Here is a 19,571-nt window from a genome sequence, read left to right on the forward strand (position 1 = left end):
TAGAACATTAAATATAGATAAAAATAATAACTAATTGTACGGTTTACTTATAATTTATGAGATTATTTTTTTGAACCTAATTAATTTATGGTTGGATAATAATAGTTAAATCTATATCTATCTATAAAGAGCCAAAATTTCAGTCTGCCAATAGATTTCTTCCGTCACCATGTCCGAGCCATGTTGGAACAGTAGAGGGAAGAAAGAAGGGAAAAAAATCCAACAAAATCGAAACCATGATGGAATCGCACTCTAACAAAACAACCAGAGTCCTTGTCGCTCTTTCCTTCCAAAATCTCCACCAAAATATAGAGTATTAACATAAAAGCAACATGACTTAGAAGACAGCAAAAACGAGAAGAGTCCAATCTGTAAACCACAAGACAAAATCCCTCTCTAATATAACAAGACATCATGGGTCCGTATTATATTTCCTCTTTGGGTACCAAGCAATTGCAGATGGAATCCAAATCGACAATAATAAGTGCAATACAACGAGTCAATTAAAAATGTTAAGCAACAAAAACTTGCAAAGCAGGAAACAACAGGAGAGAAAGGATTCCAGATAAAAGAAAAAAATCAAGATGAAAAGGAACTCTAAAAGCTATGCCAAGAAAAGAACCATGTTCTTTACGAGATCATAAATAACAGCCCAATATATGTCAAGAAAAATCTACTATAAAACAGATCATTGTCAATACATGAGGAACTCGGCTTCAAAAAAGGAAGGAAAGCATGGCCTCAAGAAGACTTTGATCTAGCTAACCCGGCGCACCTAGCTTGTTGAAGGGCAAAACTCGGCGCACCTAGCTTGATGAAGGGCCAAACCCAGCGCGGGGGACTTCGATTGGTCAACTTGCAAGGAGGAAGAAGCAGATCTCGTCATCCCGCGTCAACCCTGTGCAACAGTGCGGCAAAGCGAAGGCATGGATTCGTGGAGGCGTGCGGCCACCAGGAACACGGGCCGTCGGAGCACTTGGGCTGGCGCCACGTGCTTGTTCGCTCTCCTCTCTCATCACCAGAGCGCGAGAGAAAGGCGACGGAAGAAGAGATGAAGATAGGGTTTTTGCTGTAAACATCGACTCATGGATTTGTTCCGGACAGAAGCGTTCTTAGCCACTGGATTGCTATCAACGGCTCAGATGAAGCCAACCGTTAATTGGGCCTGTGGGGCAGCGTGGACCAGGCCTAGCCTAGGTAGCTGAAGTTAAAGCCCACACCGGTGCCTGATGACTCAGCCAGACATCACAAGGAGAACACGGTCACCAAATCAAACGTGCTCGGCATCTTACAGTAGCGGCCATCTAAACACGGCATGTAAGTTTTCGGAGTCACCAGTCCACTCTACAATCAGGGATGGATGCTTACAGAGCCACAAGAGCTAGGAACAGCGGCAGAGGCTTTCATATGATAGTGACAAAATCCATGGGGGATGAGTCAAAGCTGAGATGGATGGAAAGAAAATTCAGAAAAGCAAGGTGGAGAAGCCAGCTCTCGTGCCTCGTGTATGTATGCTGCCGCTGCTGCTCTAAGCCTCTAACAATGCATAGCTAGCTTTGTATTTAGTTGAGAATTAGAGCAGCCGCAGTGTACGCGTCGAAGGCGGTGCTATACATTTAATGCGGCTATCGTACCCAGTACGATACACTGTGGCCTCGTTTCGATGGAGAAGCAGCTCCCAGCCATAGAACCAACCGCTGTGCAATAAAAAAATATATTACTGTAACATATGGCATGGCTCCAACGGCTCCAACTGCCATGAGTTGATGAGCATTCAGATTTCAACGGTCCTTTGCAATACACGAAAGTGAAATGCAGGTCACTTACCGTTGCCTTGAAAAAAAAGTGTTCGTTGTTGCTTCCTACATCACAACGCTTCTTCAAAAGGAGCCCCAGCAGCTTGCTTCCTTCCTCCCAGCAATCCTCTACTGCCTCCTTGTTCCCAGCAGCCTCCTCCTCTGCTTCCAGCAATCTTTCCCTGCCTCCTCGTTCCAACAGCCTACAAAAAAATAGAGAAGCAAACTCAAAACAACTCAGTACTCATATTCTTAGTTCATATGGAGCCCTCAGAGGGAAGTTTTGGTAGGTTGCTCGCCATTGATCCTAGAAATCCAAGAGCAGATAACACAAACTTCCAGCACATCCCAAAATTCGCACCCAACACTTTCAACAAGACTCAATTCCCCACCCCACCACCACCATTCAATCACTCCCATTATCCCCAACATAGTCAACCTACTTATGGCATGCACAACTTGAATCCCTTTGGTGGTGTAGGCAACCTCCAACAGTATGCCCAGTTTTCACCAAGTTATCAAGGTTTTCAACCATTACCCAACTTTGGCTTTCCAAGTGGAATGGTTGTAGGTGCTGCTGGTGGTGCATCTTCACATGGCTCAGATTCCTCAACCCCGCAATCACAAATAAGAGAGCCGGAGCAAGATGAAGAAAAAGAATATTCAAGCGCCAGCAGCCCCGATGAAGGAAGGAGGGCTGTGAGAATTAATTACACTGAGGACGATAACCTACGCCTCGTAAGTCTCTGGATTAAGCATTCAGTAGATCCAATTCGTGGCACAGATCAGAGCAGAGAGGCCTACTGGAGCAAGATAGCAGAAGCATTCAACTCGGGCCTGGCTGAAGGTGCAAGAAGAAGGTCAAAGGGACAACTCAAAAGTCATTGGGTAAGAATTAATGCAGCTGTTACCAAGTTCAATGGGGTCTATGGTCGAATGACCTATTGTAGTGGGGAATCTGATGACATGTTGATGGACAAAGCACGTGCTGCATTCAAAAGAAAAAACAAGAAAAAGCCATTACACTTGAGTATGTCTGGAAGATTCTGAGAAAGGAACCCAAATGGTTCAGAAGTATACCTAGTATGGATTGTTCAGAAAAGAATAAAAGGACAAAAGTAGATGAATCTGGAGCATACACTTCATCTTCCAACCAAGACACAGACGAGGGGGAGACATTCAAAGAAGTGCGGCCTGAGGGGCAGAAGAAAGCAAAAGCTAGGATGAGAGGGAAGGGGAAAGGAAAGGCCATACCAGAATCTCCCCTGGGCTTGCAGCCAGATGAAGACATGGTTTTGTTTCATGATGCTATGTTGAAGAGAGCTAGTGCACTGGAGAAAACAGCAGAAGCATCAAAGGAGCAGGTTAGAATGGAGAAGATAAAAAACTACATGCAACAGTTTGATAAGGATACTTCGAACATGAGTCTAGCAATACTGAAGCTGCACGAACAACTCTTACAGAATCTAGCCAAGGAACTATTTCCATCTCCAGAAAACTAAGCAGATCATTATGTATTAGTGAGGACAGTGTATGTGGCACTACCTTTATGTATTAGTGTGTGGAATTTATGTTGTAGTAATTGTATGTGGCACTACCTTTATGTATTAGTGTGTGGAATTTATGTTGTAGTAATTGTATGTGACACTACTATTATGTACTATTTTTAATTATTGAAAATATCAATATTGGTTTCTGCCTGTTTCTGCAATGTGCCACCTGCTCTCCTTGTTCTCAATACCTGAAAAAAAGAGACATGAAACTCAGAACTAGCTGGTGGAAAAATATTTAATGTTGTTGGAGAAACTAGCTGTTGGATAAACTAGTTGTTGGAGAAACTAGCTGTTGGAGAATCTATCTGTTGCAAAAACTAGCCGTTGGGAAAACTAGCTCTTGGAGAAGGCAGCCGCTAGAGAAGCCATCTATAAATATTGTGAGCGACAGGAAACACACAACTCATTCATTCTCATATGCTACAATTCCTTGTACTCTATTGACCAAACTAGACCTCTACCAACAAATGGCTGAAGACTCTGAAAACCAGTCCATCACTAGTGAGGACCTCCAAAAACTCATGTTGGAGGAAATCAATGACCCAATGGTGGCTCAAGTTGAGACAAAAATGCAAGCTCGGATTGAAGCTAAACTTCAAGCACGGTCAGGCAGCAGCGTCAACTCGCGAAGGTACATTAATAGGGATCATGAAGCTGGCCATGCAAAATTAGTTGCTGAATACTTTGCTGAGAATCCTTTGTACACTGAGTACCAATTTCGTAGAAGGTTTCGGATGAGAAAGCACATATTTTTGCAAATTGTGAACGCATTAGAAAATTGGTCCCCGTATTTTCAGTTAAGGAGAGATGCATTTGGTAAGGTGGGTCTTTCACCGCTGCAGAAATGCACGGCTGCCCTCCGAATGTTAGCTTATGGATCGCCAGCAGACCTTATGGATGAAGCATTTGGAATTGCTGAAACTACAGCTTTAGAGTGTCTAATCAAGTTTGTTCAAGGTATTAGACACATATATGGGGAGAAATATCTTAGAAGACCTAATGATGAGGATATCCAACGGTTACTCCAAGTTGGAGAGGCACGAGGGTTTCCAGGGATGTTGGGAAGTCTAGATTGCATGCATTGGCGATGGGGAAATTGCCCAGTTGCATGGAAGGGACAATTTACCCGTGGTGACTACAAGGTACCCACTATCATGCTCGAAGCTGTTGCCTCCTATGACCGCTGGATTTGGCATGCCTTTTTTGGCACACCTGGTTCCAACAATGATCTAAATGTGTTGAACCAATCTCCATTGTTCACACAAGTGCTACAAGGGAGAGCCCCAGAAGTTAAATTTACAATTAATGGTTCAGTACAATATGGGTTACTACCTAGCTGATGGAATTTATCCTGAGTGGGCAACATTTGTGAAAACAATTACTTTACCTCTAACTGAAAAGGACACACTCTTTGCTCAGCATCAAGAGGCAGCAAGAAAAGATGTGGAGTGTGCTTTTGGGATTCTACAAAAACGATCGGCCATTATACGTCATCCAGCACGTCTATGGGATAGGCAAGAGCTAGAAGATATTATGATGGCATGTATTATTCTGCATAATATGATAGTTGAGGATGAGAGGGACTCCTATCAGTTGCATCTAGACACCACATATGAAGAGGGTCGAGCTACCCGACCAATTGAAGGACTAGACCATGGACCAATTAATGGATTTACTAGAATTCTAGAGATCAATGATATGATTCATGACAGAGAGACTCATAAACGCCTGCGTGCAGATCTAGTGGAACATATATGGCAAAATTTTAGTGGTCGACAACCTTAGAACATGTAACCTGTAGATGTCCTTTACATGTATCTTTTGTTATTTTTAGTTTTTCTATTATTGTTGTAAACATAAATCTATGAAAAAGTACTGCTTAATAGATTACACAAAAAGATTCATTCATCGATGTCAAGGTCTGCAACTCTGCATCCATGTCCATCGCTTCCCTAACAACTGAAAGAAAATCATCAAGTTCTTACCCTGATTAGTGTGCTATCATCGCTGTCTTCACTTCAATCGTGGCCGTCAGTCCCTAGGACGACGGAAGAGGTCACCGTGTCGTCCTCCCTCCTCGCAGCTCGCCAACGCCTCCGCGGCCTCCTCCACACGGTCGCGCTGGCTGATGCCGTCGCCTCATGGACTGCAGCAGGCGGCCATGCCCTTCGTCAACGAGAACCATCTGTTGTCGCCGAGGTCTCCCATGGGTACCATCGCGCGCCGCCCCGTGTCGACGAAAGCTAGTCGGCAGTCTACCTTGGGGTATACCCACGGTAGTAGTTTATCGGTAGACGGTGCGCAAACTACGAACTCGATGGTGACGCAAGACACGGACAAGCTTTTTATCCAGGTTCGGCCGCCGAGTTGGCGTAATACCTACGTCCTGCGTCTGGTTGTATTGATTTGTGTTGAGAGAATATGATGTGTGACTTGTCCTCTAGGGGACCCCTGCCCCTCCTTATATATCCTGAAGGGACAGAGTTACAAGCAAAGTATCCTATTTGGTACAAAATCTTGTAGCCTTGCGGTGCACGCCGACCAGTCGTGCGCCGCACGTCTTCATCTTGTGGGCCGAGCCACCTCTGATGGTGCGGCCCATATAGGCCCATGAGGGTATAGGGGTTTATACCCCCACACCCCGCGGTACACAAGGAGGATGGGGAAGTGGCGGAGGGCGGATGGGGACGAGGCAGCGGCGGATGGGAAGTGCAGCAACGGCGGATGGGGAAGTGCAGGAGGGCGCCGCACGAGGCTTGGATTGGTCGGATTTGGCGGATCGACGAACTTGGATGGGAGCCGCAGCGAATCGGCGAAACGGAGAGCGAAGATGAAGAATGGGGAAAGAAGGCTGACGGAGATATTGCGCGAAAGAAACGCTTCGTGTCCTTTTTTTCTATGTGTGGGTCCCGCTATCGAGCCGGATTCGGTTCTATACATTGTGAGCTGAGTACCAGGACCCGTTAAATCATTGGTGGAGCCCTCTATCGAACCGAACCCGGTGCTTCCCACTACGGCTGCTCTTAGGATATCCTATATGGGTGTGTCTGTGAGTGCCCTGTTGTCAAAGGTTTAAAAATTATTGTCGTTGGATATACAAATTGTGAAGGTACGCCATGAATTTAATTCTTGCAATAATGCATCGACATAAGTTAGGCCTTGTTTAGTTCCCACAAAATTTTGCAAAATTTTTCACATTCCCCGTCACATCGAATCTTTAAACGCATGTATGAAGTATCAAATATAGACGAAAATAAAAACTAATTGCACAGTTTGGTCGGAATTGACGAGATGAATCTTTTGAGCCTAGTTAGTCCATGATTGGACAATATTTGTCAAATACAAACGAAAGTGCTACAGTGTCGATTTCCCAAAATATTTTGAAACTAAACAAGGCCTTATAAAGAATTTTTTTCTGATCGGATAATAATTATTGCTAGATTCTTTTCTTAGTCACATATTACAAATAATTAATGATATATACAAATGATATGAAAATAGTTTGATGATAAATCTAGAGTATTATTTTTATGTTACTTTTTTCTCCTATTGCAACGCACGGACATGTACAAATGAAAGTTGGACAAGGCTCGAACAGCCAAACCATGCATGATGCATGCCACTTTCCGCGTGTGTACCACATGGAAAACCGAATATTGTTATCCATGGTATTGCTATATGCATACAAGTGGTATGGTACGTAATATAAAGGCGAAAGCTGAGAGCGGCACTGTGGAGAAGTCGTCCCCGCCCACACACGCGTGCCTGCGCTGCGCGGCACTGCACAGCATGCAAAAGCAGGGGGGGGGGGGCAGCCGAGCGCGTGCAGGTGGCAGCGAATTGAACAAGCAGCAGGCCGTCTTTCTCTGCGAAAGCATGCAACGAAAAGAAGAGCGGACCCCGGCGTGCATTCTGCATATGCATGCAACATTGCATGCACGCGTACGAGGGTGTGCCGTCGCCGTGTACCGCCGCCACGCACGGCAAGGGAACACACCAGCTGGGACCGCGAGACCTTGTGTCGTTGACAGGGGCGGCTGCATGCGCTGCTGACACGCCATGACACGCGCCCAGGCCGACACGTCCCTTTTTTTTTTGGACTCCGGACCCCTTTAGTTGAGTTTTTATTTTTTTGCTCTGACTACTATAGCACTTTTGTTTTTTATTTAAATTATTATCCACTCATACACTAATTAGATTTAAAATATTCATCTTAGAAATTATAAGTAAATTATGTAGTTAGTTATTTTTTATCTATAATTAATTCTCCATACATACATTAAAAAACTCTCTCTCTCTCTCTTTCTGCGACGTCCCAAATTAATTCATTAATTAAGGAGGAATATTAGAAGGGAGGAAAAGGAAACTGTGTGTGCGAATGCTTGCTGGGCTGCAGTCAAACCCCACGGGCCACACCCATCAGCTAGTAGCTGGTGGAGGAGAGATTGGGTTGGGCTTCCTCCCTTTCCTTGTGCAAGACGACGGCCCAAGCCTCAAGTCTCAGAAACGTGGGCAGCAGGAGGCCTTTTCGCTCTCGCTCCCACAGGCCCACTTGTACGTCGCCCCCCTCCGATCCGTCGTCGTCGTGTCCGCGCCGGCGCCATTGCTCGGGACAGCCTGCCGGTGCCAGTGGCGGCCACTGTGCCATATGTCATGCCACACGTGCAACGTTGCGTCGATATCACGGAGACGACAGCAGTGCGTGCGTGTACGTCCTTTTTCCTCCCATCCCATCCCTCTTGAACGGTTGAACCCATGGAGACCACAGACAATGCACCATCTGCTGGCTGACTCCTCCTAGTCCTATCCTACCTGCAAATTAATACTAGGCTATAGCTCGACCAGCACCAGCACATGATCGGTCCTGGATTCCTTGCATGCGTATACAGAGTATAGCCACACTGTCAAAGGAAGGACTACTACACCCACCGCCCGGTGTAGCTTTTCAATTTGGGCCTTGTTTAGTTCCGAAAAAGTGAAAACTTTTTCGGTATTGTAGCACTTTCGTTTTTTGTGACAAATATTATCCAATCATGGACTAACTAGGATTAAAAGATTCGTCTTGTGATTTACAGCTAAACTGTGTAATTAGTTTTTGTTTTCGTCTACATTTAATGTTTCATGCAAGTGCCACAAGATAATCTTTGAAACTTTTTGGTTTTCAGGGTGAACTAAACAAGGCCTGGGGTTCTATTCTATATGATGATGATGCTGTGATCCACACTATGCAATATAGCTATATACGAATCTCGAGCGGTCCACTAAGGCCTTGTTTAGTTCCAACAAATTTTTTTGTAAAATGGTCATTGTAGCACTTTCGTTTGTATTTAATAAATATTATCCAATTATGAACTAACTAGGCTCAAAAGATTCATCTCGCAAATTACAAGTAAACTGTGTAATTATTTATATTTAATGTTACATAGATGTGCTGTAAAATTCGATTTGACGGAAAATCTGAAAATTTTTGCCCTTTTTTTTGGAAACTAAACAAGGCCTAATATCTCGATCAAATATTATCATAAAAAATATCATATTAAGATCAAATATTTTTATTTTTTTCCTTGCTCCAATAGTCATCTAATTAATACTCTTTACTTTTTATAATCACCAATATTTCTCCCATCTTCTTATATCAAATAAAGAGAGAGTTGCATCCTTCCAATGGGCCATATCCCAACTATCATTTTCAGCAATCTTTTTTCTTCTCTACGCATATTCTGACCCCAACTTCTATATAGGTATCGGGGAAAAATATTGCCTATATGCCAACGAAGACAAGTATTGCCTATGTTCTAATGAAGATGCAATTTCAGTCCTGGTCAAATTTAAACTGTTTTAACTCTGCCTAAGTTTATATAAAACTGTAGTATCGATCAACATAGACACTCTGATAAATAGGTATACTATATATGTAAATATATTTCATGACGAATCTAATGATACTTATCTGATATGATAATATTAGTGTTTCTAGAGTAAAATGCACCGTATGTTATTAACCAGGTCTTCCAACTTCTAAAGTGTATTTGTTGGTCCTTAATAAACTTTTTCAAGTGGTTGATCGAAAGTTGATGCGCCTATAGCTAGCAGGTATGTGATCACCCCTCGTAAATTCGTTTTGGGATGAAGTTGATAGATCAAGATGGCATTCCCTCAAACTTAGCTAATGGACCTATATAAATTTAGTCAAACTTAGCATTTAGCATCAGAGATTGTTTGACGTAGCACGATTCTTAAAATGCTTACTTGAAGAGAGCAAATGCACCCACAAAATATGCAAAAAAAAAATTGTAGATTTAATTAAAATTTTATCATATATGCACCCCTACAACTCATGTATATGCACTCACAAGCCAAATGCAACCTTGTGATTTGCTCTGGCTTCACACATTTGTCAAATCAAACATACTAGCCGCTAGCCGCTACTATTAATGCTAACTATATTGCCCTCGGGCCGCACGCCCGGTAAATGCGCCAATTGCAATATAATGCAGCTCAATTTTGCTAAGAGCAAAGGCAATGATACAACTCGCTGCGGGTGAAATAAACTCCATCGTGGCATTCTATTTAATGTGGCATCGGCATGCAGAGACACATGCAACCAGTGGAGAATGAGTGGAGCAGGAAAACAGTAGATGGGAACACAAGCCTGCGCATACCACTCACTTCAAGCCGGCGTTTCAGCAGACGTCCGCTCTGCATTCTCTCTCCTTTAGGCTCCCTTTGGTTGGGCTTTTGAACCTGCTTTTGCTTTTGTAAAAGCCAAAAGCCAACCAAAGGGCCCAAAAGCCACAAGTGCTTTTGCCCAAAAGCAGCTTTTCTCGTAGTACAAATCCAAAAGCACCTCACCCCCTGCTTTCACTGACTTTTGGGATCCGTTCAGTTTTTTTTTCCAAAAGCCACAAGTGACCAACCAAATGATTTTTGGATTTCTCAAAACTCACATGGCACAGCAGCTTTTCAAAAGCTCAAAGCTCACAGTAGCTTTTCCAAAAATCACAGCCCAACCAAACACACTCTTAATCTCTCTGCCAGCTAGGATTCAGCCCGCTTGCTCTAAGTGCGTGGTCTCTCATGGGCGAGGCAACGACGACCTCTCGCTAAACGCAAGTCAGTGCTAAAGTATTAGCTAATACGTAGTAGTAGTAAGTGGTAAGTAACAAACATCCAATAAGCACCGAACGAATCTCTGCGTTCTATATATATATATATATATATATATATATATATATATATATATATATATATATATATATATATATATATGTTAGTCAACTCCGATCCGCACGTAAGGCGTTGTTTTGACCTCTACGACGACGGCCGGCCGACCCCGGCGGTGCACGCACGTAGGCACGCATGCAGACAAACTAAAGCAGCTCCACTCCACATATCCTATCGCCCTCTGGTTGTGCATGCCGACGCGGGAAATCAAAGATCGTCGTCGTCGAGATCCAGGCCAGTACGACGTTTTTTGACCCCTGCGACGACGACGGCCGCCGACCGGCGGTGTGCACGCGCGCAGCAGATCGACAAACTAATAAAAGCAGCTCCACACATATCAAATATCATATCGATCGATCTCTGGTTGTGCGCGCCGACGCGGCCAAGATCTCGTCGATATATCGCACACGACCATGCATGCATGTGCCTTGTCGTCCATGATCGGACTACTCGATCATATGCATATATATATACATGGACACGCATGCGGAAGACATTTCATGGAAACATCGCCACTCGATCTGTCAGTGGTGTCGTGTACTGGTTCCCAATTGCCAGCGATGAGATCATCAGGGCCGACCGACGACCTACCTGATGGTCGATCACTTGCTCCGGCCCGGAGGCTTTTGCATGCTCTGCTTCGTCGCCCGGCACTCAACGTCAACTTGCCAATATTTCATGGAAGCTCGACTTGTACTAGCTAAAGATACTCCACTGACACCATTCTTTATTTCTAATCTGGAAGCACACAGTAAGCTAGCGCATGCCATTATATTCGCCAATATGCATGCCACTACCTTTGGTGTCGTCGTATCGCCCCATCTTTCGGTGGTCAAATTACTATGTTTAGTAGTACTACGACGTATATACACTACACGCACTCTGCTCTCGATCGCTCGCTTCCATTTCGTGCGTGACACTGTGATACTCCAATTACAGCACAGTGTTCGATCGTATGTATTATTGTTCGCAGACGAATTGGAAGAAGGTCAAGATGTAGCACGTAGCAGGGCACTGGCCGTGGCCACGTGTTGCGCCGCCGGTGCGTGCAAATGGCGCGCGCGCGCGCGGCAGCAATGGCGTCACGGACGACCGGCGCCGCGAGTGGTGGATTCACTGCACCTAATCCAAAAGGCATCGTACCCGGCCGGGCCCCGACCACACTAGATAGCTGCTATAGGAGGGGCGCGCGCGGGCACGGTCAGGCGTGTCATGCATGCATGTCGTCGACTCGTCGTACGCGCGCACGTACGCCGTAGCCCCTGCTTTTGCTCGCTTTGCACCGGGCAAAAGTCGCCGGCCGACCAATATAATGCTGAGCAAGCTTTAGTCAAGTGTGCATGCACCACCCTGACCCCCTATTCTATCTATATATTAAACCCACCAGCTCTACTACTTTGCTCATCGATCTCTTCTCGGCTAGCGGCTATGCTAGGCGCACGTACTACACAGCTGCTTGCTGAGGTCGATCCTGTCGTCTTTGGTGGCCGGCCACTGAATTATAGGAGCAGCAGTATATAGCTATATCCGGCAGTGATCGATCGATCGAGACGATCCAATAATTAATGGCGGCGCGCTGGACGACGACGTCCGCTCGCCTGGCGCCGCTCGCCGTCGCCTTCGTCGTGCCGTGGCTGTGCTACGTGCTGGAGGCGGCCGAGGGGGCGCCGTGGTTCTGGCCACCGATCGGCGGGGGCGGCGACGACCCCTACTGTCTGACATGGCGCGTGATGGTGGAGGCGAACAACGCCAAGGGGTGGCGCACGGTGCCGGCGCAGTGCGTGGGCTACGTCCGCGGGTACATGGCCTGGGGCCAGTACCACCGGGACGTGGCCGCCGTCGCGGAGCAGGCGGCCGCCTACGCCACCCAGGTCGCGCCGCCCGCCGGTGGCGACGGCCTCGACGCCTGGGTGCTCGACGTCGATGACACCTGCCTGTCCAACCAGCCCTACTACCAGGTGAAACAGTTCGGGTACGTACCTGCGTACGATCGAGGACGTGCAATGCATGCATCGACGATCTATACTACGTATATATGAATGAATGCATGCAAGAACAAGCAAGCTGCAGCTTGGTTATCGTATCGTACGTATGGCGGGCTGACAGAGCAAGAGCATGCAGGGCGTATGATCCTGTGGCTTTCAGGGCGTGGGCGAGCAGGGCGATCTGCCCCGGGATACCTGCGATGCAATGGCTGTTGCAGACGCTGAGAAGCAGAGGGTTCAGGGTGTTCGTGGTGACCGGGAGGGATGAAGAGACCCTGGGCTCCTGCACGGCCGCCAATCTCGCCGCCGCCGGCTTCTCGGGGTACGACCGCCTCATCATGAGGTACGGTAGCTAGCTAGCTATTACTCTTGGATCCTGGGCCGGCCCGTGACTGTGTTCCGGCCCGACACACAGGCCGGGCCTTAACAACCTGATGTGTGTTTTTGCAGAGGCGCTTTGCACCGTGGGCAGAGCTCGGTGGCGTTCAAGTCGGCGGTGCGGAGGCAGCTGGTGGAGGAGGAGGGGTACCGGATCCGCGGCAACGTGGGCGACCAGTGGAGCGACCTGCAGGGCGACTACGCCGGGGACCGTGTCTTCAAGGTGCCCAACCCCATGTACTTTGTCCCATGATCTCACCTCACCACCCGCGGTCGGTGCGTGCCCCTGCCCCTGCCTGCGCGATGGACTCTACTCTACTCTACTCTACTCTACTGTAAGCAGTGAACTGAGCCTGCTTCCCTATGAACACACAGAGAACAACGGAGGTGATGGATCTCATCAGGTTCAGATTTGCCGATCGATGAGCTAGCTGCTTGGTGCTTGCAGTTCGTGTATGTGTTTCACATACAGTACGTATACGCAGACAAAACAAAACGGGACCAACTAACCCGGCAACACAGAAAAGAATTGGGCCCGTCACGAAAGGCGTTTGGATGGACGCTTCATTTAATTTGTGCCCTATACTAGTAATCGCTCCATCATAAAAAGAAAAAAAGAACGTGCTTCGCAAAAAGAAAATGTTTTTTTTTGGGGGGGGGGGGGGGGGAAACCGAGGAGTACACTGTAGGGTTGCGGTAGGACGATTCTTTTGTCTGGTAGCGAGCTACGAACGAGACATGCTTACGTGCACGTAACTATCGGTCACATGCCAGTTTGCTGCTGCCCGCCTCTGATGATGAGATCAGTGCGACTGTGCGAGACGGATGATCCATGGATGGGTCCATCTGTCTGCTGCCGGAAGCTATAGGATCAGCAAGGATTTGATTTGATCCCCTCCCGGCGCTCGGTGATGCGACGGCAAACGGCATACAGAACAGGATCACGGGAAGCAGAGCACGCACGCGGCAGGCCTCGCTTTCCGGCCTGCCTGCCTGCTCCCGATATTTCACGGAGCCTGGACCCGGACCCGGACCCATCTATCGGACCCCCCACCGGCGGCCCCGCGCCACTACAGGGGAATATGGCGTTGGTGGCCACTGGCGACCGCGACGTCTGTTCCGGGGCTCGCAGGCATGCCGCGCTCCATCGCTGCTTCCACTGCCCAAAGCCCCAAACCTTGGCTCTCGTCTCGCCCGCGGCACCTCCCTGATCAACTCGTGCATATATATATATATATATATATATATATATATATATATATATATATATATACATATCGATCGGTGTCTGCCAACCCTGCAACCCAACACCGCCCCAACGCATACACAACCAGCCGGCCAGAGGGCCAAGTTACGAGCGAGATGGAGATGGAAGCGGTGGTGGTGGCGGCGGCCGCCCTGTGCGGCGCGCTGGCGCTCTACCTGTACCACGCGCTGTGGGTGGCGCCCGAGCGGGTGCGCGCCGCGCTGCGGGCGCAGGGCGTCGCGGGGCCGCGCCCCTCCTTCCCCTACGGCAACCGCGCCGACATGAGGCGGGCGGCCGCGGCCGCGGCCGCGGTGGCGCCAGCAGCAGGGACGACGCAGCGCGGCGGCATCGTGCACGACTACCGGCAGGCGCTGTTCCCGCACTACGAGAGGTGGAGGAAGGAGTACGGTACGTACGCGATCGCAGACGCATGCATACATGTCCGCTCGTCCGTGCATGTGTGTTGGTTGTTGTTACGATCACTTGGACTGCGTGCCTCTGTGTCTCTCTGCTGGTGCTGCTGGGCGGTTAAAGGTTAATAGTGCGCGCGATCCAGTCCAGCGGTTACTGCTGTCAACTGACCACGCCGGCGCGTGGGGGGGTAGGATATGCGTTTTTTTTGGAACAAAAAAGAAATAAATATATCACTATAACAGATGCACTGTTAGCACACGATGAACGACGACGAAACTATGCTGCTACTGCAAATGTTTTTGTTCGGTGTCTAAAAAGCTCCATATGGGAGTTTGGGCAAAGGTAATAGCGAAGAGCTGTTTATTTTTTTTTCTCCTCTCTCAAATGAACATTGTGGCAACGAGCTTAAGCCTAATCTAGCGGTACCTTGCATTGGGATGGAGAGTAACAAGTTTAAACTTTTAGTTGCTGTACATTTGATTGTGGAGATAAGGTAACATTGTAAGAACCTATTTGGCATAGCTCACAACATGAGTGTTGTGATTTTTTTTTACCAAACACTCTTTTTCTAAAACAGCTTTATGGGTAAAGCTATTTTTCTTCTTCTCTCGTAAATATATGAGATGAAATAAAGCTAAAAAAAGTAGTTTGTTCTAGCTATCTCTCCCATTTCGTTCTTTCATCCGCGTACAAAATTGGTGAAGCTATTTTATCAAATAACCTTTTCAAAATAGCTTGGCTTTATTTAGAAAGTTGCTTATAAAGCTCTTTTTCTTAAAAAAACAACTTTATTGTGAAGTTGAGTCGTGCCAAACAGAGCCTAAACATGATGGTGTCATTATCTATTCAAATTACTCCATCCTTTTTCAAAAATAATTGCACGTCTACCTTCAAAAAAGTCAAATCCTTTTTCAGTTAAAAAAAGAGATTAATATTCTAGTATTTATGTTGCGAATTAATTATTAAATTAGCGTTGAAATATATTTTCATAATAAGCATATTAAAATATGCAAATGTTGATAATATTATTTATATATCTAGATAAGAAGTTTGAGTCCATCTCGTCGAAACAGGAATGTATATATACCAACCTGATATGCAGTACAAGCACGAATGAAGAAACATAATAAGTCAATAATTGAACAGTGGGTGGTGGGAACTATTCTGGCTATACCATCTAGAGATAGATAGGCATATGCTTCACGCGAAATGACAATCTGGTCCAAAACCTAGTGAAAACAATAATTGAACTGCTAGCACGCGCTTTTTTTTTCCTAAAATAAAAATCTTATATTAAAATATAATGCTAATGCGCGAACAATATCGCTAGGCCGATCTTGGTTAAACTAGTTCCATCCCTTTTTTATCTCTTTGATTGACCGGACGACCGGCGGAGTAGTGTCATATACTAAAGCATTGAATGGTGCCCACAGAAAGAGAGATAAAATATAATTAAAAAAAGGCAGAAAGGAAACAGTTGAATGGTAGCCAGCGCCTGGCTTTCGTTTCACGACTTGTTTAGTTCATCCAAAAACCAATTTTTTTTCAAAATTTTACTGTCACATCAAATATTACGACACATGTATTAAGCATTAAATATAGATAAAAACAAAAACTAATTAGACAGTTTATTTGTAAATCACGAGACGAATCTTTCAAATCTAGTTACTCTATAATTGGACAATGTTTGACAAATAAAAACAAAAATGCTATAGTGTTAAAATTAAAAAACTTTTTAGATCTAAACAATACCTCAATCAGAATTCCATCTTTTTGGCCGTCTTTTTGAGCGAGACAAATGCAAATAATTGCACAGTAGGCGCAATGTTATGGGGCAAATGATGTGATAATGTGTTGAGCTAGCTAGGTAGCTAGCTGTTGTGTTCATTCCCTCCGTGACCGGACAGAAGCACACAGGACACAACCCAACAGTCTTGCCGGATAACTAGAACTCATCAGTTCTATCACCAGGCAATTGAGGCTCTTTTCAGGATTCCATTGAAATGATTATTAGTCAACGCCTGTCCTCTAGATCTCTCTTGTAGACCCATTTGGAGCAAAAGTTGTCTTTTGAATCTTGTTGATGAAGAAGATCAAAAATAGATATTGAAGCTTTTGCCTGTAGCACTACCAAAAAAACAAACGAGTCTTGTATTTTGAGTCACGGTTGTTAAAGACAATCTAACTATATATTGTTCAAATAAATAGACCTACCCCGGCGGGCTTTTCACTTGCTAGATACTACTTCCTTCACTCTAAATTATAATTTTTTATATAAAAAAAAATAAATTGTTGTAGCTCTGTTCTTTTTTTTTTATACCTAATTTTGACTGAATTTATTTAAAAAAATTGAAACTGAGGGGCTTGGTCCTGTTCCATTGACTGCTGATGGTAAGGTTTGTCCGATGTATAGCTGACGGTGTTTCTGCCAACACCGACTGCCCGCAGGGTGGCCGGCCAGCAGCTCGGATCATGCACTGGCGGCTGGCCGTCGATCACCGTCCTAGGCAGTAGTAGCCGCGTCCTGATCATTGTCATAATGGTGGGCTTGCCTGCGCGTCTGCGTGAACCTGAATCTTCCTGGAGCGGGGTTCACCTGAGACGGGTACTAGCTGATTTGAGCCGGCGATCCGATCCGCCGCCCACCACAAGTGATGAGTAGTAGTGACAAGGTGCTGCCTGTCCTCGGCGCCTCAGCTCTGGATGGTCCTCCTCCGTCCTCGTCGTCGACGTCTCGCGCCGGGCCAGCCGCGCAAAGTGATTGCTGCGCCTTTGGACTGATCTGATCTCCTCTCCTCTCCTCTCCTCTCCTCTCCTCTCCTTTGTCGCACATTGCCAAAAAGCAGCACGTACTCCTACTTGCCGATTCCCGCACGCATCACGCTCACGCGTCGTCCATGCCTGCCTCTGCCTGAGTGGACTACTGGTGGAGTGGAGGACAGTATCGTTTGGCCTTTCTCGGTGTTCAGTCTGCCACGCAACCAAATTCCGTCCATCTGTCTCCCCTGTCACCTGTCACATCAAACGCAGATCCACAATCATGCAGTACCATCGATCGTATTGTGTTTCCAAAGCATGCATTAGCGACAAATTATCAAGTGTGAACGATGACGATGATTACTTACGTGCTAATTAATAACGCCTCAATACACGCCGCGCTGCGTGCAGGCCCGATCTTCACCTACTCGATCGGGAGCATGGTGTTCCTGCACGCCAGCCGGGCGGACGTGGTCCGGGACCTCGGCCGCTGCGGGACGTCGCTGGACCTCGGCAAGAGCTCCTACATGAAGGTCACGCACCGGCCGCTCTTCGGTGACGGCATCCTCAAGTCCAGCGGCGAGGCCTGGGCGCACCAGCGGAGTCTCATCGCGCCCGAGTTCTGCCCCAACAAGGTCAAGGGCATGGTGGACCTCATGGTCGGCTCGGCCACGGCGCTGGTGGCGTCGTGGGAGGACAGGATCAGCAGCGGTGGCGGTGGCGGTGGCGCGGAGCTCGAGCTCAAGATCGACGACGACATCAGGGCCTACTCCGCCGACGTCATCTCCAGGACGTGCTTCGGCAGCAGCTACGTCAAGGGCAAGCGGATCTTCGCGGCGATCAGGGAGCTGCAGAAGGCGGTGTCCAAGCCCAACCTGCTGGCGGAGATGACAGGACTCAGCTTCCTCCCGACGAGGACCAACACAGAGGCGTGGAGGCTCAACAGGGTCGTGCGGGACCTGGTCCTGGACGTCGTCAGGGAGAGCGGGGGCGACGACAGGAACCTGCTCAACGCGATGCTCCGCAGCGCCGCGGCGGAGTCCGGCGGCGGCGGCCGCGTGGCGGCGGTGGAGGAGTTCGTCGTGGACAACTGCAAGAACATCTACTTCGCCGGGTACGAGACCACGGCGGTGACCGCCGCCTGGTGCACGATGCTCCTGGCGCTGCACCCGGAGTGGCAGGACCGGGTGCGCGACGAGGCGCGGCAGGCGTGCGCGGCCGGCGCCGCGCCGGACTTCGCATCCCTGCACAAGATGAAGAAGGTCAATTCAGACGACGTGCTACACGTCAGCAGCACTCACAGTAGCATGCACGCACCCCACGGCTCACAGCGATCTCATCTATTGCTGTTGCTGTTGCAGCTGACGATGGTGATCCAGGAGACGCTGCGGCTGTACCCGGCCGGCTCGGTGGTGTCGAGGCAGGCGCTCCGCGACGTCACCCTCGGCGGCGTGCGCGTGCCGGCCGGCGTCAACATCTACGTGCCGGTCTCGACGGTGCACCTGGACCCGGAGCTGTGGGGCGCCGACGCGGGGGAGTTCGACCCGGGGCGGTTCGCGGACGACGCGCACCACCAGCGGCAGCCGCACGCGTACCTCCCCTTCGGCGCCGGCGCGCGCATCTGCCTCGGCCAGGCCTTCGCCATGGCCGAGCTCAAGGTCCTGCTGGCGCTCGTGCTGTCCAGGTTCCACATCAGCCTGTCGCCGGCCTACGTGCACTCGCCGGCGCTCAGGCTCATCGTGGAGCCCGAGCACGGCGTGCGGCTCGTGCTCAGGAACGTGGAGCCCAGCCCAGGTGCTAGCTAGATGGGCCTGGGCCTGGGCCTCGTTAGTTTCTTCCACGCTGGGCCTCCTCACTGAAACGGAAGTTCGGCCCAGTCGCTAATAATCTGCTGGGTGGTCACGGCGATTGCATTGTACAGATTGGACAGCAACAGGGTAGATGTAGAGGATATTCAAGGTGGTGTCTGTTTCTGTCATTCAGATTGTGTTTTTTTAAAATACACTCAACGTGGCGCACGCACGCATATGCCCTTGCTGCGGTTTGCGATTTGCAAGCATCAGCTAAGCAAGGCACTTCCATGGTACTACTAGCATACCATATTATGGCTTCTCTGGATCAGCACTTTCTGTCTGCTTAAAGTACCTGTAATCAGGGGATGATAAGAATAAATGTTGCAGCTGAGAGCCAAGATTAGGTGAAGACCGTGTGGTCATAA

At 47.9% G+C, this 19,571-nt stretch overlaps 2 protein-coding genes across 3 annotated transcripts; both read left to right on the forward strand.

Annotated features, from left to right (window-relative positions):
* Window positions 11,960–13,560, forward strand: LOC8078564 (acid phosphatase 1). 2 transcript variants are annotated; one of them, XM_021454816.1, is made up of 4 exons: window positions 11,960–12,545; window positions 12,695–12,901; window positions 13,009–13,212; window positions 13,312–13,560. In XM_021454816.1, exons 1-3 carry the CDS (start codon window positions 12,139–12,141, stop codon window positions 13,187–13,189), a joined length of 795 nt encoding a protein of 264 aa, XP_021310491.1. In that variant the 5' UTR covers window positions 11,960–12,138; the 3' UTR covers window positions 13,190–13,212; window positions 13,312–13,560. The 2 variants fall into 2 exon arrangements, with proteins under 2 accessions (XP_021310491.1, XP_021310490.1); XM_021454815.1 differs by having other exon boundaries at window positions 11,961–12,545; window positions 13,009–13,355.
* On the forward strand, window positions 14,219–19,555 carry LOC8078565 (cytochrome P450 714B1). The gene is made up of 3 exons (XM_002461176.2): window positions 14,219–14,590; window positions 17,765–18,615; window positions 18,715–19,555. The coding sequence occupies exons 1-3, from the start codon at window positions 14,299–14,301 to the stop codon at window positions 19,156–19,158; spliced, it is 1,587 nt and encodes a 528-aa protein (XP_002461221.1). The 5' UTR covers window positions 14,219–14,298; the 3' UTR covers window positions 19,159–19,555.

This window comes from Sorghum bicolor, chromosome 2, assembly GCF_000003195.3.
Source record: "Sorghum bicolor cultivar BTx623 chromosome 2, Sorghum_bicolor_NCBIv3, whole genome shotgun sequence".
NCBI classification, from domain to species: domain Eukaryota; kingdom Viridiplantae; phylum Streptophyta; class Magnoliopsida; order Poales; family Poaceae; genus Sorghum; species Sorghum bicolor.